Source organism: Homalodisca vitripennis, chromosome 2 (assembly GCF_021130785.1).
Source record: "Homalodisca vitripennis isolate AUS2020 chromosome 2, UT_GWSS_2.1, whole genome shotgun sequence".
NCBI classification, from domain to species: domain Eukaryota; kingdom Metazoa; phylum Arthropoda; class Insecta; order Hemiptera; family Cicadellidae; genus Homalodisca; species Homalodisca vitripennis.
In genome coordinates this window covers 70,354,708-70,378,168 of record NC_060208.1, presented here as the reverse complement: position 1 = coordinate 70,378,168, position 23,461 = coordinate 70,354,708, and the positions used below count along the sequence as shown (strand labels likewise).

At 33.5% G+C, this 23,461-nt stretch overlaps 1 protein-coding gene across 1 annotated transcript; it reads left to right on the top strand.

Moving 5' to 3' along the window:
- Positions 1–7,314: 7,314 nt before the first annotated feature.
- Positions 7,315–23,031, top strand: LOC124354136 (THUMP domain-containing protein 1 homolog). The gene is made up of 5 exons (XM_046804376.1): positions 7,315–7,711; positions 15,013–15,204; positions 17,323–17,433; positions 20,749–20,837; positions 22,397–23,031. The coding sequence occupies exons 1-5, from the start codon at positions 7,493–7,495 to the stop codon at positions 22,785–22,787; spliced, it is 1,002 nt and encodes a 333-aa protein (XP_046660332.1). The 5' UTR covers positions 7,315–7,492; the 3' UTR covers positions 22,788–23,031.
- The last annotated feature ends 430 nt before the right edge of the window (positions 23,032–23,461 follow it).

The window sequence follows — 23,461 nt, the reverse complement described above, 5'->3', positions numbered from 1 at the left end:
ATAAGAACTATAAAAATAATAATTCTTTTATTGCATTTTGGCAATAAGAGATTGCATTGCAAAAGTCAGGTTTAAGTTATTAGTAAAAAATACCTACTATACACATTCATACTTACAATACTCATTCAAACATACATCTCTTGTCCATTCACGCCAACATTCATTCAACATGAGACTCGGGGCTCTACTAATTAATTTTTATGTAAATTTTGATTCTAATTCTCCCAGCAACCAGCCATGAACTCTTCGACAGAATAAAACGCATTCGACACCAGTAGGCGCTTCAGAAGAGCTTCAAACTGGTTTAAATTATCCAATTGTATAAGACCCTCAGGGAGCCGATTGAGAAATTTGACTCCAGCCTGTGACGACAAGAGTTCGAAAGCCACCATCCTATGCTGTTTTGCACGGTAACTCTCCTTGCCTCTAGTTTCGTAAGAGTGAATGTCACTACCCCGAATAAGAACACACTTTGATTGACAATACAGGGCAACCTCTAATATAGAGGCAGGGCAGAGTAACAATTCGAGTTCCCTGAAAGCATCCCTGCACGACTCTCTGATGTTTAATTGGAAAATTATTCTGACAGCTTTTTTTGTAGTTTGAATACTCTTACTAGATTGTATTTGGCACAGCTGCCCCAAAGTCTTAAACCATATGTCAGGTATGGATAAATCAGGCCAAAATAAGCCATTCTTAAGACTTTTTGTGAACAATAGTTGGTAAGGTTACGCAGGGCGTAGATGCCTGAAGTTATACGAGCACAGATATAGTCCACATGATTGTTCCAGGTTAGACCTTTATCGAGGTACATCCCTAGGAACTTGGTAGAGTCAGTATTCTCCAAGAGCTCATTTTCTACAAAAACACTGCCGGGTGGCTTACATCTTCATTTTGTCGGAGACAAAAGTTGATGACATTAGATTTTGTACTGTTTGTTCTTAAGTTGATATCAGAAAAGTTTTGAATAGGTACAGCAATTGACAGCAACAGGGCCGCATTTACAAATTCGGCGCCCCTAGGCCTACAGACCAAAGAGCGCCCCCCCCCCCCAGAGGACTCTGATTACACTGACGTAGAAATCCAGTAAATTTCTTAATTGCGTAATTTTGATGAAAGATAATTACAATATTATATATATATATATATATATATATATATATATATATATATATATATATATATATAAATTATATATATAGGAGTGTTTTGAATAAATAAAAGCAATGAACCAATGAATGAGTCAACGTCGCACCCCGGACCTAGTTGACCTTGGCCACCCGCCCCGCCGAGCGCCAACACCACCCGCCGCCGCAACTTTTTTCTTTTGTGTACTTTAAAATTTATGCGCCCCCTAAAATTTTGCGCCCTAGGCCTGGGCCTAGTGGGCCTATAGGGAAATGCGGCACTGGACAGCAATGAAGGATTCAATTTCAAGATTTTCTTTCGAAGTTGATTTTATGCAGAGAGTCGTATCATCGGCATATTGAATTATCTTTCCATTTTGGATCAATGAATTTATTCGATTTACATATAGAAGAAAAAGAACCGGCCCAAGAATAGATCCCTGTGGGACTCCATGAACCAGTTTATTTCTCCTCGACATGACACCTGAGATCTGCACACACTGGTATCTATCCCTGAGATAAGACGAGATCCATTTATGAGGGAGACCCCGAATGCCACAAAGCTCTAACTGGTTCATCAGTGTCTTATGATGCACGCAGTCAAACGCCTTGGAAAGGTCAAGAAATACGCTGAGCACACGTTCTCGCCTCTCCAACCCATCAACATTATCCAGAAGATTCGAAATTGCATCGATTGTGGATTTGTTTTTCCTAAATCCAAACTGATTTGAACTCAAAATCTCAAAACGCTCCAGAAATGCATTTAGCCCAATCAGGAAGGCAGCCTCAAAGACTTTACTGAATACTGGCGGGATTGAAATCGGCCGGCAGTTGCTCATTTGCTTGGAATCATCTTTCTTAAAGATCAGTGTTAATTTAGCAGTCTACAAAATTGAAGGGAAAGAGCCTTGAATGAAAGAAAAGTTTATTAATTTGGTTAGTGGTGTCAATATATGCTGAAAGCATAACTTTATCAACCACACTGAGACACCATTTATGTCGGTCGACTTTTTTTATTTCAAACTCTGTATGATGCGGGCCACCTCATCCTCGTCAACAGGGGCAACGACCGTGGATGTCAGCGGTTCCGGATTTCGACCCGTACCGCAGCCGGACCTCCCACAAAACGAAGCAGAAGACACCGAAGAGAAATAGGCACTGACCTCATTCGCTATGTGTTCTGGCTGTGTAAAAATGTTATCTCCATTAATAATAAGCCGTTTTTGAAAAATTGTCACAGTTCCTTAGTTTTTCGTCAATTTCGTAGGCTTAAGCCGCTCGTATTACTTTTTTGTAAATTCTTTTATAATTCCTAAAAAATATTTTAAATTCCTCATTTTTTGTTGTTATAAAAATTGAATGATAAAATTTTATTTTTTCCTGGAAGTTAAAATACTGCGAGTAATCCACGTATTCTGTTTGGCCATTTTTTTACTCTACTGTTTTTTAAAGGACATGATAAATTCAGATAAAATATGAATCTATTGTTGAATCCATTAAACATGTCATCTAGGCAATTATAATCGCCTAGGAAATCCCAGGATTCCAGCGCTAGATGCATTTTCAATTCATCAATATTTTTTGGTCGCACAACGCGTTTGTATTGGAGCTCCGATGCCCCATCTCCATCCTGCGGACAATCGTCAATAAGAACCTCCTGAGCGAAATGGTCTAAGATGGCCGCATTCAAAACAGAAACAGAGACATTCGAGATATTGGTAATTACGTTGTCGATGGCTGTTCTTGTCAAAGCGGTTATCCTAGTCTGCGAGCTCACTGACCAATTAAGTCCAAAAGAATTTAGAATGTCCCGTAGCCGCTGGGTTAAGGGGTTGGTTTGGTCTAGTACATTTATATTCAAGTCGCCAATTAAAATAAATAAATATTTGTTTAAAAATACAAAATTAAAAATCAAATCCAAGCGCTGGAAAAAGGAGTTACTGCAACCATTGGGTGAGCGATACAATCCAATTATGTTTATCGTCCCAATAGATTTAGTATTAATTTTGACTCCCTCCACTTCTAGGTCTGTAGGTGTCTTGCTGCAATTCGGTGGAGAAGCCACAACCATGACCTATTTAGTTCTGCACTGAAGGATGCGAGTGGAACCGTTCGAAGTCTGGAGTCAATGGTGGCCTTAGAAGTTCGATATCTTAACAGTCTCACCACGGTTGAGGTCAAGGCCGCCATCACCAGGGATCTGAGAAATGTCGCGGTGATCCCAAGGTCTCTGAGGCCTAGTCCAACAGGTGGGAACAGAGACATCGTATTGCACCTGATGGAGCACACGACAACCAGGCTTCTGAGTACGGGCCGAATGAAACTTGTGTGGGTCAGTTGTAGACCAGAGGTTGGAAGTAACGAAGTCTTTCCGATACTTCGGTTTCAACCCAACTCCAGATGGACTGTAAGGGGCTCGACAAAAGATGTTAAGCCATCTGTTTTAAGTATCGGAAGGTGAGTCACAGGCAGAGCAACTGTATGGACGAAGGTCGGTGTTGTGTCTACTTTGTTGTCTCTACGGTGTTGTCTTTTTAGGGTTTTGTATCCCTCGAAAAAGTAAAACATCTAACTGGGATAAGGGCTTATTCTGCCTTCCGATATGTAATGGGAGATGCTTTTGAAAACCAAGATGTTGCCTAACTAACAAACTGATACTTTAAGCCTCTGCCGGCTTAAATAGTCACTTTCTTGAAGAAATGAAGAAAGTAATGCAGAGGGGAGTTATGCCAGTGGGGGGTTTAATGCGTGCGAGTCCCACTTACCAGCGGAATACAGTGATGGTGTATTAGAATTTTACTCATCATCACAAAAAACAGAGAGTGATGGACGAGAGGAGTCAGGATACCATTAGAGGTACAGTCAGCGCGTAGGGTTATGCACACTGGCAATTTAACGCCAACACAGCACTGGATAAAGTTACTGCATCTGAACTACACGATTTACCACATTAGTTTTGAGATGATGTGGGAGTTTGTAACTATGTATTGCCATAGATTTATACCAAAGAGACATGGAGTAAATGGTTGCGTTTACTTAATTGTTTTGTACAATATTCCCCATCTGAGCTCTGAGGTGAGAAGCTTACGGTTTGTATTAGTAATGTAACATGCTTAAGAGGGACAACACAAGCTTTTGCTATGGTATGAATAGTGCCCACTTTACCCACAAGTTAGAGAATTCATATCATTCATAATGTAATTTTGTATGTCTAAATGTGCCTTACCCAATAGGACTTATATGAAACATGATACATAAGGCAAAGGGATGCCCAGAACAGTTGTTTATAATCATTTGCCTTCACATGCATGTATTCATTTATAAACAAATCGCTAAACTCGATTAAAAATGCAACAACGACCAAGGTGTTAAAATCTCATTTCAAACTCCGCCTGATGTCAAACTCTTTTTATAGTATTAAAAGCTTCTGTCATTTCATTGGAAGACCACGCGATGAGGAAACTGCCTTCAGAATAGGAAGTGGGTGTAATTGGCGGTGAATGAATGAGGTGTGAATGTTTGAGTGTTATAAGTATGAATGTGTCCTTATGTGAGATCAATATAAAAATTTAATAAAGGGTGTTTACTGTGCAATGTATATTGTTGACTGTAAATAAACGATTTGATTTTAGTGTATGGGTTCACACTCATACACTCGCACTGAATGTAAGTAAACACCCAATCAACAACAAATAGTATTGAAGGGTGAGGAGAAAACGTGGGAATAAAAATATACCCTTTCTGATCTCGTAACGTATACTGTCTCTGTTGTCTCATCGTTCCAGTACCAGTAAAGACCAGAATCGGTTTTAACGGTCTTGTGTCATGACAACTCCAGTAGAACCTTCTACATTTTTGTTGCGACAGCAGTATTTTTTGTAATGGTCGCCATCCTAGTGGTTGTGTGAGTTTTTACAGGCATAATCATAATATTTCTTAGGAGATTCCCGGCATTTAAAAAATAATGGTCACACTACAACTCTGTCGTTCATTATAACCCCGTTGCTCAAATAACAGCTAAAGTGTTTCGAGTCTGCCGCTTTAGACTGTTTCCAGGTCAAACTTACCGTTACCGGTAAAGAAACAAATAAATTTATTGTCCGCTGCCATCATGACTGTTGCCAAAATATCAGGAAGTTACTCGCAACGTGTTGCGGGGACAACTGTTGTTGCGCGGCAACAGTGTTGTTTATCCTGTTACGTTAAATAACGCCCCTCTATATTGTTAAAACAAATTAGAATGGTTTATGGAATCTTCCAATTTGATTCCACCGACTCAGTGTGGTTTTCGGAAAAACAGAGGTTGTCAAGACTATTTACTTATTTTCTCCACAGAAGTTAACATAGCTAAAAGTAGAATAGAATTTTAATCGCTGCGTCTGTTGGTGTTACTAAGCATAATATACACATCCCTGTTCTTTTTTATCAAAACTATATGCTATGAATATTCCAGCCATTTTAATTAAATATTTGTTATTCTGAATGATGGAAACAAGTTATTTTCCAAGTGAGCGAAAAGGAATTAGAGAGGGTTACTTCTAAAGGTATACACAAAGTAGAGTAATCAGCCCATTATTATTATTTCCATATCTTGCAGATATTAACAATTATACATGATTGAAGGGACAAGGTCGCTTCAGTTACCGATGATATTCTCACAGAGTAAATTGTAGAGCGTATGAAATATACAATACAGTTCGAGGAATGTAAGCAGGTATTGCTCAGAGAAGCTGGGATTAACATTTAATACTGAAAAGTATAAACTAATAACATTTACAAGGAAAATGAGAATGGAAAACTATGACTTCAAACTGTATGATATTATATTACCTGTCGCTGGTAGCCATAGGATTTTAGGTGTAACATTTGACAGTAAGTTCAAGTGATACTCTTATGTAGAATAAGTAGTAGATATCTGCAAGAAAGACTAAGACTATTCTAAAATCATTGGCTTATGGGATTAAAGGAGCACATCCAAAGTTTCTTGTCAAGATGTACAGAACACAAGTAAGTAAGTTGAAGGATACTGCAGTTTTATTTATAATGATTTAAATAAGAAGCACGAGCTAATGTTCAATATGATACAGAATTCTGCATTGCGGTTATGTCTTGGATTCTTGAAAACCACACCCATTTTAGCAAAGCATAATGAGGCTGTAATGTTACCTCTAAGTTTGAAGAGACGACAACCAACTGAACAGTTTGCAAAACAAAATGTTGCAAACTCTAATCACTAGGCTTATGAAAACGTGCTTGAACTGAAGATGTTAGTAAATCACCATCCGTTCTGATAAAACAAAAAGCAACTTTTGATTTAGAAGACAGAAAAGCTCTAACAATATTCTGGGATTCTCAAGTAGCGCTGCAGACAATCTGTGCAACCTGAAAAGGAAAAAAATAAAGAATGGATTCGCGTTTCAATTGTTAATCAATTAACTACACAAGTAAAAAAGAATAATTTAACAATGGGTGACCGGACGCATAGATATCAAAAGAAATGAAGTTGCTGACTAAATTGCTAAACAAGCTAGTAATTATAGGAATTTTCAGACAGAATAGAATCATTACAAAAGATAGATGTATCTAGATAAATAACAAAAACGATTTGTTAGAGTCACAACGCAAACGGAGATTTCTCGAGTTCTATAAAGGGAACCACAATGGTACAAACAATTGCAGCCAAATTAATCAAGATGTGGATAAGAATGAGTATTTTGTACAGATACTTTACAATTATGATGCGCAGTTTCAGATTTGACAACGCACAACAATTACATCAGATGAAGTTATTAGATAGTCCTAATTGTAAAGAAAGTACGAGTGGTGTTGGGGAATTAATTATCATACATTTAATCAGTGTATTGGTCATGTTAAGGAACGTAAAAATATGTTTGAAAACTTGAGGAAGGAACATTTTGCCACAGCACCACACTAACCAACTTTTATTCAAACAGATCAACAGATCATTATCATCTTTGGGAACACGTCTCGAAAATTAAAAAAATAAAGATATGAAATTACAAATATATAAATTTTAATGGTCTGAAAATAATATGCTTTATGGAATAAACGGTAAGTGAAAAAGAGACAACAAACTAGAATCAAAAATTAAATATTTTGATGATAAAATAGTGTGGCTTCATAGTATAGATACCAAGCCCAAAAAAGAAGAAAATAAGAATGTAAGGTTATATACAAGAAAGTATACATGATAGGATCGTACATTTTGATATTTTGACTTGTCAGAAAAGTGTTAACTATCTGCCGTATGTTTAATTTGATTTCATTAGGGGATCTTTGAAATACATAAACATTGTGATAAAAAATAAATATAGCATTTTGTTATAATAAAGTGAACACTTGAAATGGATCAATCATATAAGAGAAAGAATAACTATTACAATAAACCGGGTAGAGGAAGAGGTGATTCTTCTAACTGGAACAATAAAAGGAAGTTCAAACATTACTTACAACCTGGTTTAAAAGGGTTTATATGTACCTGTAATATGAGAGAAAAAGATTGTGTCAGGGAATCCTACAATATTTTGAATGAATATGCTGACAAGCTGTATGGCCTGGAAGAAGTAAGTAGCCTATTCAGTATTAGACCTCTTTAATAGGCCTAGTTGATAATAGAAGACAGTATTAAGTATAATGTGTCAGCTGTAGTACAACAAGCAGCCACCAAACACAATCAGATGATGATTATCGAATTATATGGAATTATTGATATTCATAACCATCCAAAGACTAAAAGCAAAATGTCGGACCAAATAATGTAATAGATATGTCAAAGAACAATATGGTTTGGCTAGTTTTCATTATTAGAAATTAATGTATAAATATTGATGTAATCTACAAATAACTATAATTAGAACAAAAGAATAGGTAATTATCATATAAACGGCCGGAGCGGCAAAATACGAGTTTTGCGTTATAAATTTATTGGAATCGTCCTATAGAACAAAAAAAATGGTACTTTGAGATTATACCGACCACACCCAGACATGAATCGTTATTTGACATTTTGCTTCTACTGATTACTAGATTAGCGTAGAACAATATTTCATCAATATAAAACAGGAATTGTCTTATTGCAAACCCCTCCCCTTCCTCAGACAGAGGTCAAAGTGGAGCGGTCTAGTAGATAACGTGATTGCAGTCTCGCCGCCCGTTCAGCTGGTGCGTCGCTTTGTTGTACTTCTGTGTACAAACAACAAATTCAACAAAAACTAAACTCTTTATTTAAAAAAACACTAACTTAAAAACTTGTTTTTATTCCTCATCACACTCCGCCACCCAAAATGCGAGTGCCTCCGGCCATCAGCGCGGGGCAGCTGATGTCAACGAAAGAAAAACATCCCTCGAGATAGTACCTATCAGTAAAATATCAAATTCTAGAGGGGCTAATCAGAAATATAAATTGAATTGTAATGGAAAGGCAATTATGTACCGTGCAAAAAACTTAAATAATCATGTGATGCCGCGCGGCCTGCTGTAATCGGGATTCTCGAGAAAGATAAGATAACAGCGACAACAATACCGATCACAATACCTGGAAATGCTTGTAATTTTGTAATTAATCCTACATCGGGCGCTAAACGGAGTTTTCCTCCGTGTATTTTTTATTATTAAAAATAGTACTACTTTTCTGATGTTGGCAGTCATTTCCCGCAGTGTACTTCACGAGCATCTTTCGGGGAAGCGAAACAATAGCCTCCCGCTTATCTTTGTCAAAATCTGTCAGTATGAGGTCTACTTCCGTGCGAGACTGGACGATTCCTCCGTGAGCGCCCGATGTTGTGTCTGTAGTGCTTGGACGAAATCTCTGTGAGCGCCTTATAGTGTTTAGTTTTTATGGAGTAATAATCCGTGTGCGCCTAAATGTGTGACCTGTGATGGTTTATTTTTAAGTTTTAAAATATATTTTATTTGAATTTTGTGAAATGGAGAATGAAGACGAGAGACTTGTCAGTACAGTACCCGTGTGCTAGGGAACATTTCAGTACTTTTTATAGAGTGAACATTGTCGTTATAAGAACCAGAAGGGAAATGTTTTGAAACGTTGTGTAGTGTTTAAAAAAAAATTTAGTAAAGAATAAATTTTTATTTTAGAATAATAATTGAAATTACAATTGTATAATATCTCAAGAATTTAAGTAAATTGTTTTTGTAAGAAGTTAAATTCCATATATTATTACAGTAGGTTAAACATTTTTACAATTAATTGCATTATTCCTTAAAATAAATCATGTTGTTATTATACAATAACATTTTTTAAGATTTTGAATTTCTTATTTGGAAAATTCATTACATAAGAGAATAATTGTTATTTAATTTCTAAAAATGAATATATTACATTGTAATTAAATTAGTATGAATATTTAAACAAAACAAAAAAACAGTTTAAACGACTATGATATCCATTATTCGCTAACCTGGAGGAAACCTCCGTGAGTGCCTGACGGTGTTTCTAATTTTAAGCGCCTGATGGAGGGTTAAAGAGTTGTTTTTCGTTCTATCATGTTTGTTTCTATAAATTTATATTTTTGTGTTCTTCATACTGGTGTGGTCGGTATAATCCCAAAGTACCAAAAAAATATAAGGTTTGATGGGGTGGAAATGAGAAATAACGAAGTTCTAGAACATAAAAAATGGACAACTGTTCATGCGCGCGGAGTAATATTTCCATGTTGTACATCGACGTCGAGTGTCACGTGACCTTTTGTGACCATGATTCAACCTCGTGATGACGTCATCGGATGGGTTGCCATCTTTGCAAACGTAAATGAAAAATAATACCGAAATGAGCAGAATTTTGATCAAAATGAACAATGTTTTTCTTAATTTTGAGCAACAAATTAATTACTTTTTATCGAAATGAGACGAGTGCCTCCGGCCATCAGCGCGGGCTTCGGTGCTGTCCCGCGCTGATGTCAATTATAGAAAAACATCCCTCGAGATAGTACCTATCAGTAAAATATAAAATTCTAGAGGGGCTGATCAGAAATATAAATTGAAATGTAATGCAAAGGCAATTATGTAAAGTTAAAAAACTTAATAAATCATGAAAAACTCAAATATAAATATATAGATGGATATTAACAGAGAACACTTACCATTAGTGTGTTGGCGGATATAGCTGAGCAGCAGCAACAAAAAAGTGAATTTTTTAAAATTGCAACATTTAAAAACTTCTTTTTTTCTAATTTTCCTATCGTAACGAAACAACAAAGTCTCCCGGTTTAAAAACAACACGCGACTACACACGACGAACAAATACACTCATTATTAAAAATTCCATGTTCAATTAAAAAGGAAATAATTTTGTTTCGGTTAAAACGTAAACTCTTTATATGCCCTAACTAAACACTCCCGACACACACAATTCACTAGGGTTCCTCGAACTAGTGGATGGTTGATTCATGATTGTAACGCATTCACTCAATCCAATCTACTAAACACGATATCTTGTGAAGCACTGACTCTGCCCCGAGAACTCAGATAACAGATACGTTATCAGGCTGCTATCAGTCCCGGCCGCAGATAATATTCAAGTAAACAGATTATCCAGACACAGCACACAAACTGAACATTAAAACATTAGAAACCTAACCACTTATGAATATACCCCCTAAAATCATGTTATTTGTCATTTGCACCCCTTAGTACTATATATATTTTTTGTTCAGGAGGGTGAGCAGAATACGTTGATAACGTCAAATTCGTGATTTGCCGCCCCGGCCTTTTATCTTATAGCTACCAAAGAATAATATTTACATAACTTATGTATTTTCGAGCTGTGAGAATACATATACACGCCATTGTTGAATAGATTGAACGGACCTGTAGATGATACATAACTAAACTGTTCTGAACACAGAACTCTCAGATAAGCTATCGAGAGCAGTTAACTCTGAAAATCATAGATGCACAGTATACAAATATAACCACAAATTTACATTTACATTTCAATTATGAAAAAAAAACGAATTTATTTGTGATTTCCTCCTTGTAAAACTATATATCCTATGTTTTTCTTCAAGAGGAACAGAATATGAACGTAAAACTCGTGATTTGCCGAATTGGCCTTCAACCGCATAGATACCTTATTAATTTCAACAATAACTAAATAATCTGCACTAACTGTACACATTGTCATATTCTAAACTCAATTTGTTATACACATAACGTCTTTCAAGTAAATAAAGATAGTTAACTTTAGAAAACTGAACAAAATAACACTAAAATGATTTAGTGTGTCTTTCTCAGTTTCAAGATGTTTGTTTTATTGTACATTTTCTTTATTAGTTTAATGACAATTTTCCTGTAATTTTATTGTTTGATTAATGGTTAAGGTTCCTTTATTATTTATGATATGACAATATTGTTTAAACAATTTTTATTAAGTTGAAACATGTGACTTTAGTATTTTAGATATGTTGATATCAATCGATAGTTCTGTTATTCGATATATGAAGTACCGATGATTGTAATAGGCGATATAAAAACCAGGACCACTTATCTTACTCTGCCCAATTGCAATTTCAATGTTATTAAAATATTAACCTCATCCTGCAGAACAAAATTATGGTAAGCATGAAATAAACAGCCAAAGTAGCAAAGTGCGAATTAATTTTATTGACCTATATGCTATCATCTCTCTAAACAAAATAATAGAAGCTTTTAATTAAGGGGTAGAAATGGCAAAAAAATTTTAGACCATTAAAAGTGGAACATCTTTTCTCGTTCAGAGCAATATTTTCTTGTTTTACGTATGCTGGGGGGGGGATCTCATGATCTTGTGATGTCAGCCGACCATGCCCTCTTTGAATATGTAAAATAAGAATTATACTGATATCAGAGGGAATTTGACCCAAATAAACAATGTTTTCACTTGAGATATTCTAATAATATAAGTTAATATCAGGCTAACACCAGTGTCTCTGGCAGTCCATGTAGATTGTGCCAGCACCTTTGGTGGTGTTTGGTACTAGTGGTGGCTGACGAATAACATCCCTCAAGGTAGTAAGCCTATACCACTTGAAGATCAAATTCTAGAGGGTCTGATAATAAATGCTTCAGATCATTATTGCGAGCTGGAAAACGCAACTTAACAAAGCAAGTAAATATTTGTAAATTCTTTTCACCATAATATCCTACTATCTTGCAATAAAAGTATTGCCACAACTTTGTTATTTGTCATTTTCACCCATTTAAACCTTGTATTGTAGGATTGTTAAGGAGGATTTTTGTAATAACATAAATCTCGTTACCGGTGTGGAAAAAAAATTGTTGAAAATGCAAACAAATTTAACCATATTTTTTTACAAATATTCATTTATAAATGATGTACCAAATATTAATTTAAATAATAAAGGAGAAAAACTAACCTCACCACTTTCTAACTAACTTTCTAATTTCGTGTGTGTATACAATCTAATAAAAACAACACACAATCATACGAAAAACTCATTATATCACTCTAAAAAACAGGATAAATTAAAATATGAAAAAATTAATTTCCCATTATCTGAATTGCTTGGTTGGTAACATGTAATCATGTTAACAGGTTACTGGAACGTAATACCTCAATACGTTATGTTGTAATAGATTATTGACAAATAACAGTATTTCTCATCTCTACTGGCCAGTACTTAAATACTATTACACATAATTTAACTTTGTTTGAATTAATTTGGAACAATAATGTAGAACTAAATTACATTATACTTTTAAGATTGTACCATTAAGAAGCTATATTTTTATTTGTAAAAGAAATATACGCATTTTAGACTGTAGAAAATGATACAACCTTATTTATACTGTTCGAGCAGCACAGAACTAACAGCTACTTTGCAGGATAAACATGTCTGAAAGCATTTAAATTGTGATATTGATAAGATTGAATAATTATTAATATTCGAGTGTTGACCCCACATCATACTGCAGCCTTTAGGAGGACAAGCAGAATACGTTAATAATGTTCAAATTATGATTGGAAATTACAGCCATTAATTTCATTAATATGAAAACTATATACGGTCTTAGAGGATGCAGATCATAAATAATATGGTTTTTTATATTTTATTGTTCTGCTTGTGTTTTGGGTCTCTAAATATAGCTTTGCCAAAATCACCCCAAAAGAGAATCAGTTGTATGAAAATTATCAGCAATCACATCAAACAACAAAGGTCATATATCCAATAAAAGGAAGTAAAGGATTTGTATGAACAACAAGACATCAGTATGAAGCACAAAGAATAAAAGATGTCATTGCTATTAATGAAAATTACAAAAATAAAATTACAAGCTCGACATTTATATGATTGTCTTTGTGAGGCACATGCCTTACTTTATAGTGATAATTTAGATGTTGATATTAGTAAAAGCAAATTTTGTGAACTGCAGGGGAAGCCTCTGAAAATATCAAAATCTATGTCACATAATTTATGTTTATGCAAGTATAATGAAAACTTTAATTGGTACTCTTAGTAATATTTTCCTTTCATTTACTAAATAATCTTATACTTATTGGGAAATTATGCCTTCCAAGTACTGAAATTGTTTAGTAAATTAAATTTCCTTTTCTTTCTTATTTTTATGGATAGTTTTTTAGTGCATCATAAACCAATAATAATAGAAGAAACTTCTGTAAATGTTTTTTTCTACCTAGATGTTCTTAATATGTTATAACAATTACATTATATATATATATATATATATATATATATATATATATATAATTGTATTTATTGAAATTAAATAAGGCTATTGCCATTTATACAGTTTAATGAAAATAAAAGTCGTTTGACAGGTATTTGGTCTTCCGATCATATGTTAGTTTGCTTATTTAAACGCATATGTGACAGATACGGCCAAATACAAAATAATTGAATCGGAAAAAGTAAGCGCTCTGTGGTGTAATGGTAGCACATTCACCCGGCAAGTGAGAGATCCGGGTTCGAGTCCCGGCAGAGCAAGTACTTTTTGTGATTCAATGTTTATTGAAATTAAATAAGGCTATTGCCATTTATACAGTTTAATGTAAATAAAAGTCGTTTGACAGGTATTTGGTCTTCCGATCATATGTTAGTTTGCTTATTTAAACGCCTATGTGACAGATACGGCCAAATACAAAATAATTGAATCGGAAAAAGTAAGCGCTCTGTGGTGTAATGGTAGCACATTCACCCGGCAAGTGAGAGATCCGGGTTCGAGTCCCGGCGGAGCAAGTACTTTTTGTGATTCAATGTTTATTGAAATTATATATATATATATATATATATATATATATATACATATGAACATTTCTAATAGGTTTTTAAACATTCCTCTTAAAAAAGAAATCTAGTGTGTACTTTAGAAGTTGTATAAACTATTTATTTCTGAAAGCACCACTAAATTTGTTATAAAAAGTATATGAAGGATATATTTATTTATACACTTAAAATCTAGTACAAAACAGAATCTAAGGATAAATATTAATTTTTATTTTATAGTTTCTGGTGTGTCAGAAACTAATAACAATCAAAATAGTTATAGCAAACATTGTCTATATGCTTTATGAAAAAAGATTATAATATGTTAAATTTGGAACATTGGATGAGGTTGAAATAAGCTTTATAAAAATACATGTGCAGTCGGACTAAAACATCTGTGCTACAGAGTTTATATTGTCACTTCTAGGGTAAAAAAACATATTATTTAGTAACATTTTGTAATTGATGTACAAGTACTAGTGAAGTTTTACTGACTCAGTTTATTTGAAACTATCCTAACTGATAAAAGGTTCTTTTAACTTATTTTCTTATTATAAAGTAGGACTTTCTTTTAAATTCTCGAGTATTAGCAGTGAGATAACTAATGGGAAACTGTTGTCTAGATGAAAGAGCACAAAAGTGATGAGAAGGTTGTAACAGAAGAAGCTGGAGCTGGAGCTGGAGCTGAAGAAGATATTGAAGATGAGCTCAAGAAAGAAGTTTCTAGTTTAAAAGCTACTCAGTCATGGAGATATCCCAGCAGATTTACTTCAATTGATACTGGGATAAAGAACAACATTTTTATAAAGACTACAGTAAGAATTTAAATGTTTTATTTACATTCAATATAAATTAAATTGAAGAAATTAAATATTATTACTCAGAATCAGTCTTTATTGTTACATCAACGTTTATACATAGCATTGCTATAGAAACAGGTAACATTGTCATAAGTTAATGTAATAATGACACATACATTTATACATATGCACATAACCACTCACATATACATATACACATAAACATACATATAAGAGGTCAAGACAGCGTAAAAAATTTAATGTAATCTATGTTAAAATACAATTTTAAAATTCAGGATCCGTCAAATACTCATCAATACTATAATAGTTTTTTTCCAACAAAAATCTGTTAGTTTACTTTTAAATGTTTCTTGAATTGATTAAATGTTTATATTTATGAGGAAACTTATTGTATAGTTTTTTTGCCGTGTATATTGGAATTTTTTCTACCAGACGCAGTCGATGTATGGGATATTGAAAATTTGCTTTAAATCTTGTATTGTAATTATGATCAAAGTTATCACTTGATAAGCTTTCAAAGTTTGATTGTACTGTTAGTAGGGTTTTCAGAATGTATAAATTTGGAAGTGATAAGATTTTTAATTCTTTAAACAGAGGTTTGCAAGAAGTTCTAAATGATGAAAAGGTCACTAATCTTATAATTTTTTTGGATCTTAAAAAACTTTATCGAAGTCAGTAGATGACCCCCAAAATTCAATACCATATTGAATTATTAAAAAAAAAATACTAATTACTAAGTTACTAATTATCAACTTGTTATTTATTACTAAATTTATATGATTGTAGGTTATCAAAACTTCTAGGATTGCTCATTTATCATTGGCTGCTACAAAGATATTTAATCCCTTCCTTCCATGTCTGGTAATAACACGCTATTATAACAGAGGGAGAATTGTTACACAAGCATCATTAGAAAGGCAGAATATAAGCATATTATCCTACAGATATACAAAACCAACTGTACTTTATTACAGAGAATCCAAAAATAAATAAATGAAGATCATTGAATAAGACCAGTCACTTGTCTATTCTCTCTCTAGTAGAAAGTCATCCTCTGTATACAATGATCAACTGCAAGATTTAATAGAACTAAAATTAGTACTTAAGATTAATATTGTTTATTGTAGCTTCATATTAAATTCTCTGCAGTATGTAGGGAAGGAGGGGTTATGATCTTATCCTCTTATGTGAGAATATAATATATTAGTAGAAGATGAGAAACGGTGAGGAGATGAAATAATTAACCCCGGGACCTTTATTTTACTTATTTACTACTGTTGTGTGTGTGTTGGTAGATCTAGTACTGTAGTATAGAACCATTTATTTGTGTGAGGCTAAGCTCAGATAATTATTTGTTGTCGCATGAAATGTCATGCCCAAACTGGGATTCAAACCTAGGTCTTTTGGGTGAGACATTGACCACTCGCTCTTCTACCAGGAATTTAAATTTCTCATAATAGTGACATTCTCACTGTTAGCATTTGTACAGGCTACATCACAAAGTATTTGTAAAGTAGTAAACTGTATTAGTATTACAATTATATTTGTCTTAAGTTAACTTTTGTATTATGTACTAGTGTTTTAATAAAGTTTGCAATGGATTGATCATGTAAAGGAGTTTGTAGATGTGTCTACATGGTTTGATTGAAATTCATTATAGGAGAGTACGAGTTGTGGTGAATAAAACTGATATCTCTTTGAGCATTTATGTAGCTTATCAAGACAAAATTCGGAGTATTAATATTCTAGCCCTTAGAGAAGAATTGTTTGTAGGGCTACAACACAAAGGAAGTTCCAAACGAGTTTTAATCAATCATTGATGAGAATGAAGTGTTTGTTTAGCCGAATTAGCATGTTATTATTTTTACTGTAGTGCAATGTTTAAAAATGATGATCAAATTTGAAAAAAAAGGAAACTGAACAATTTTTTTCTTTTTAATGATACCTATGTTTTTGGAAAAAAGACAAGGAAAGTAAAGTGTTGTGCGAAAGGGTCATGAAAATTAAAATATTTTACTGATTTATTGCAATTGTTACACAATGAGCAAGGCGAGGCTAACTTTTTTTTATTTCCCTGTACTACATATATTTATAGAGATGTTTTTGTTCCAGGTAGAAGATCCAGTTAAACTGGCTATGGCAGTTCTGAATGATGTTGCTGTCACTAAGACTCAGAAAGGTCGTTTCCTTCTGAGAATTATTCCAGTGGAAGTTACCTGCAAGGTAAATTTTATTTTTGTGTGAATTGTGTGTTAAGTTGTTCTGTTGTAGTCATAAAAGTGTGAGTTATTTAATGTTGATCTGAAATTTAATTTACGTGTTAATTTACAATAAGCTGAGAATTTACAAGATTACTTTGCATTTTTCCTTTGTTTTTGTCATTTCCTTGATATCCATTGTGAATATTATTATTTAAGATAGTATAATAAGTTTAGTATAACACTGAAACATCACATGGCTGTAGTTGAATGTTGATTTTGTTAATACTTATCGTAGTCAGATGAATACAAAGATTTACAGTGTTCTCACTCAATCTTAGTCATAAAAGTCATGGCTCTTCACAGTTTATACAGTACAAAAATAGTAATTTCATGGACAATAGTTTTTATAAATATTACAAATAAAAATAAAAGTTGGCATTTATCACATGGATTGGCCGATTTCAGTATCTAGGGACAAAACGCACCACGAGCACGTGCTGTGGCCTAGAACTTGGCACTTTGGCGAATGTTGTTGGTCATGCGTCTCAACTCAGCTTGAATACACTTGTTTCATTTCTTAGACGCAGCTAAATGGTGAAACTATTTAAAATTGTTCCTTATTTCACTAACAATGTTGACAATTTGTGCAGGAATGGTTTAGGTCTTGGAATTAATTTTAGGTGAATCAGTCAATCATATTTTTATTGCTTTCAAACAATTTTACATTGTATTTGCAAACGTCAATAAATAAAGCTAAAAATCCTGCAGTTTGCTATTCTAAGATTCATTCACTGCTCGCATACATACATTAAATTACATTCTCCCTCTCATTCATACATGGCTTCAGTATTGGTACTAAGTTACGAAAAATTAGTGGTCCCAGCGGCGTAACATGAACTCATCTACAGAGTAAAACACTTTAGACACTAAAAGGTCATTTAATCGAGCTTTATACAGGGTTGGGTTGTTGACATTTTTTATGCTCTCAGGGAGATTATTAATTAATCTGACACCAGCTTGTGAAGGAAGTTGTTCAGATGCCAGTGTTCTATGATGTTGCATCCTTTAGCTGCCCCCACAGGTCTTGGCTATGACACAAATAGCAAGGGGCGGCAGCATTCAACTGTATGGTTTGTTAAATAATGAGCATAAAAGGGGATAAAATTTGCAGCTTGTATCATATCAGAGCTGTAGGAGCGGTTCACATGGTAACTAGTGGCAATCGGTTCTGGTGGTGCAATTTAGAGCGGTTTCAAAATGCCGACAGAATGCAGATAAAAGCTGTTGGCTGTGGCAGCAAAATTGACGGACCCTTTAAGACGGCCAACGCAAGTTTTGGAGTTCTACTATGATTCAAGTTCCCCTTCCTTGCCTTATTGAGTAGTAGTCTCTTGCTGAAACAACATCAATTAAGAATTATTTTTATATTTTTTATAATGCTTCGCTGTTTTTAAATCTAAGGCGATGCAGAAGTGACTGAAGAATGGTGTGTTCAACATAGAACTGTTTGTGGAAGGAATTATGAACAATGCAACCATTTTTCACATCACAGTTAATATTGTTTTGTAGCAATAAATATTATTATGTTTATTAATTGTCCCCTAAAATAAATATTGGTTTTATATTATTTTTATATAAGCATAAAATGTTACATATCGAAACTAATAAAGCAACACTAAAGTGTAGAAAATAACTGAATATGAAATTGACATGTTTTTAAAACTGAAAATAGTAAATTAATTATTACGGCAGTCAAGTAAAATCATAATCCAATTACTAAAATTGTATAAAAAAGAATGTTAAAACGACAATTATTTATAAAAACAAAAAAATGGGGCTCATAGTTGATGATTGATTATTTGTGTAGGCTTTACTTATTTTCTCTCTTATGTCCCAAGTAAGTTTTTAATATTAATAACATTTATTACTACAAATTTTTAGTAGATACTATTTAAATCAGATTATAAATCGGATTAAATGTAGGAGAAATTAATTTACTCTTTTTAGCCAATTAAAAAGTATTTAAAATTTGTATTAGTGTACTTATTTACATGTTAAGGTATGGGATAAAGCAAGAATATTTCAGTAGTATTTTTTTACAGCAAACACAATAGCATTTTATCACTTGAATTGATACCGAAATTTAGGTGTAATTTTGACATGCTCTCCTTAGTGAAATAACCAACCATACCATTACTAAATGCACTTTTTTTGCCATGCAAAACTATTAGCATTGGTGAGAAAGTCTACTTATAAAGTACTATAATTGAAAATAAATAACGAGAATAAATTGTCAGGTAAACAATTACTCATAAATATGGATACATTTTCTAAGGTAATTTATCTAATTTTAATTGTCAAATACAAACTAAGTTAAAGTTTTGATTTAGTTAACTACTGTTCACAGATATCATATGAAATATTGCAAATAAAAAACGATAAAATATCTACATCATAGTGTACAAAAAATAGGCTAATGTTTATGAGTTATGAGCATCTATGGACTCCTCTCCAACCAAATCCACCTTATCCATATTGCGAGAAAGATTGGTACATTGGTACAGATTAGCCATGAGGTTCGGCGATCGACTACGAGAACTGGTAGCCAATGTGCTCCTCCACCGTTCAATGCTCCTCCAAACACTACTACATCGCTGGAACTGCTACACACTGCTGTCGGCTGCGATCTAGTAGTGGTGGCGGTTTTTTGCAATTGTCACTTCTGCACGCTGTGGTCGGCAATCTTGCACTCATTTGAGTAAACTGCTCCATTTAATATGGTACACAAGTAAATCGTGCCGAGACGATCACCGCGAGTCGCCATGATTAGGCTTACTTAATTATCGCTCACGTGAGAACTGGACCTTACAACATAGTCACAGCGTCGACGCATGCTGATTTATTTAATAGCAAGTTGTAGAGATTTTCACGGTTTGTACATTAAATTCAGGCTTATGTTAGGTTTTTTCACGGTGAACGAAATTCACGGCTTATTCACAGTTTCATGGTTTTCACAGTCGTGTGGGGACCCTGATTTACTGTCATATATTATTTGTTAAAATATCCATTTCTATTCAGTCCAAAAATGTAACGTAAAGTGTGTATGAGTGCGTGTAAAAAATCAGTTACAATAATTATTAACATTCGGATCAAATAAACTCAATAAACTTGTTTTAAATTATTACTGCATCTGAATTATGTTTTCTTCCCACTCGTATTGCAAATTACTTATTTTTAATTAAAAAATTACTAAATTTAAATTTACTAAGTAGATTGATTGTAGAAAAATAATAATAAAAATAAAATGTATCATTAAATTATGTTTTGTATTTTTCAGGCTTCTCTGGAAGATATTAAAACTGCAGCTGATGCTCTGTTTGACAAACATTTCAGATGTGAACCAACAACTTTTGCTATTGTTGTGAAGTAAGTCTTCTTCTTCATTAGAGAGTAAAAACAGTATTAGGCTGCTACAACTTTTCTTTATATCCAAGAAGTAACTATATAGAACTGAGAACCAATTTTTTTATTAAATTATTATTTCATTTGATTTTTCTATTGCACAATATTATTGTTTTGTTGTCTGTTTTAAGAAGTATTTAACTGTAAAACAAATAAACTTTTGATTTAAATTCTTTTAAAACTTTGTAGAAAAGAGCTTTAACTTTATAATTGACAACAAAAAAGAAAGTACAGGGTACATTATGAAAGTAATGCTCATATTCTAATTAAAATAATTATTGATCTGATTGGTAAAAATGGTTAAAATTCTTCAAAATAGTATCCTTCTGCATCAATACACCTTCAGAGACGATTCTGCCATGCTTGGAAAGCATAATGGAACTTCTCAACTGGAATGCCTCTCAGGAACCTTGTAACGTGAGCTTGGATGTTCTCCACCAACTCCCAATGCTATCCTTTTATCCTTTCAGCTCTCTCTTCTGTAGAGGGAACAAAAAAGTCACTTTGAGCCGTCAGGGCTGTAAGAAGGCTGGGGCACCACGGGGATCTTCTGGGTCAGGTTGTTGGTAACGAAGAAGGCCGTGTGACTGGTGGCATTGTCATGGTTGAGCATGAAGATGTCTTTGATTTCACAACTGACGCGTGCAACCCGGCATTTCAGTGTTTGTAGCAACTCCAGGTAAAAGGCTGTGTTGATAGTGTGTCCTTACGGTACAAACTCGAAATGGATGATTCCATCAATTCTTCACTGTGCGAAACTCGAACTTCTTTCTGCGTCTCTGTCAACACCTCCCGCACAGGTTTTGCACACGCCTTTTACATTTTCAAATCCTTCATCACTATCCCATGCATCGTAAATGTTGACAAGTTCAGGGTGTCAGCAATTATGTGGAAACTTAACTGTCAGTCTGAACTCAAAACTTCATGCACACGATGGACATTTTCATCAGTTCGGGCTGTTGTTGGGCGATAAATAGTCATGTCACAATAAAATGATACGCATTACTTTCATAAGTTTGCATAATGCACACTGTACGGTAACTCTAGAGATTAAGGAATATCACCCATTTAACAGATTATATAGGAATCTATATATGGAAAATATTCAGAAAATTACTTCTTAGAATGTATATTTACAAACCACTTTCTGTTAAAAGTTTTTACAAAAGAAATTGTTTTTAAATTCAACTATGGCATTGGAAATACAGTTAACTCGTACCAGAAGTGCTCTTACATGTGCCAATCTCGAAAGCAGGTCCCAGTTGCAATTCCATGTAAATTCTTTACATCATAGGGTTTTCATCTAATTTATTACCAGTAGTTTTATCTATTGTAAATCTTTTTATTTTAATATTTTGTTGGATTTAATTACCATTAAATACACATCAGAATTCACAAGAAATACAGCAAAAGTAAACCATTAAGACTTTTTAATTAGGCATTATAGTTGTGTTAAAATTCTTATTGATATGATAGTCATGAATTTTTTAAGATGAATTACTTGAATTTCAATCATTTTTCAGTAAAAGGTACAATGACAGTCTGCTACGAGATGAAGTGATTCATTCGTTGGCCCTTCTTGTGACTGACAAGAACCAAGATCATAAGGCAAACCTAAAAGAGGCCAAAAAGACAGTCCTCCTTGAGATTATGAAGGGGGTCTGCTGTCTCTCAGTATTGGAAGATTACAAGAGATTGCGTCACTACAATTTGGCAGAACTAGCGAAACCAGAGGTCACAGAGGCAGAAGGGAACCAGCCAGAAGATACTGAAGAAGTAAAGGAGGAAGAAGAAAATGATCAAGGTGAAGCATCTGAGAATGAAGAGGATGACGTAGAGAAGGAATGCCAAGAAAAAGTTGCTGAAGAAGGAACTGATGTAAAGTGTGATTCCACTAATAAGGCAAATGCCTAAAATGCATATTTTTATTTGTTTTCAATGTTTAATTATTCATAAATAGGTTTTGAAGCTAGTGTAAAGTTCTTTAAAACCATATGCAACAAAGACTTTTTATTTATGATTTAGAAGTGTGAGGTATATTTTATATTTTAATAACAAACATTTGATTTGTCCAGTATGTTTATGTTTTTATTGACATGTAGTTCTTTTGTTATAAATAAAATATATATTTTTCACAACTTCTCTTGTGTATTACTAATTTTGTATTGTTCTTTAAATTACTCTATATATTCTGTTATCCTTCCAAATGAACATATACAAGATTATTGAATAATGGAACATGCACAAAAAGTCAAACTTACTGACTAAAATATTTTAGACAAAAATGTTTTAATTATTTTTATATAATACATAATAATTAAAATATTTTTATTTCTTACTCAATTTTTTCAGAACTTACAATTAAAAATTAAATATAGTGCGTACTTGTTTCTTGATTAGAGTTTAAAAAACACTCATGTATTAATATTTACATTAACAATATTACTGATGAACTTGATATAAATCTGATTCTATAAATGAGTCTAAATCAAAGGCTATACTTGATCAGCAGTGTTTCATGGAGCATGATTGTTACCCATGAACTGGAGGATAAAACCAACATATACCCACAAAAGACAAAAGTTAAC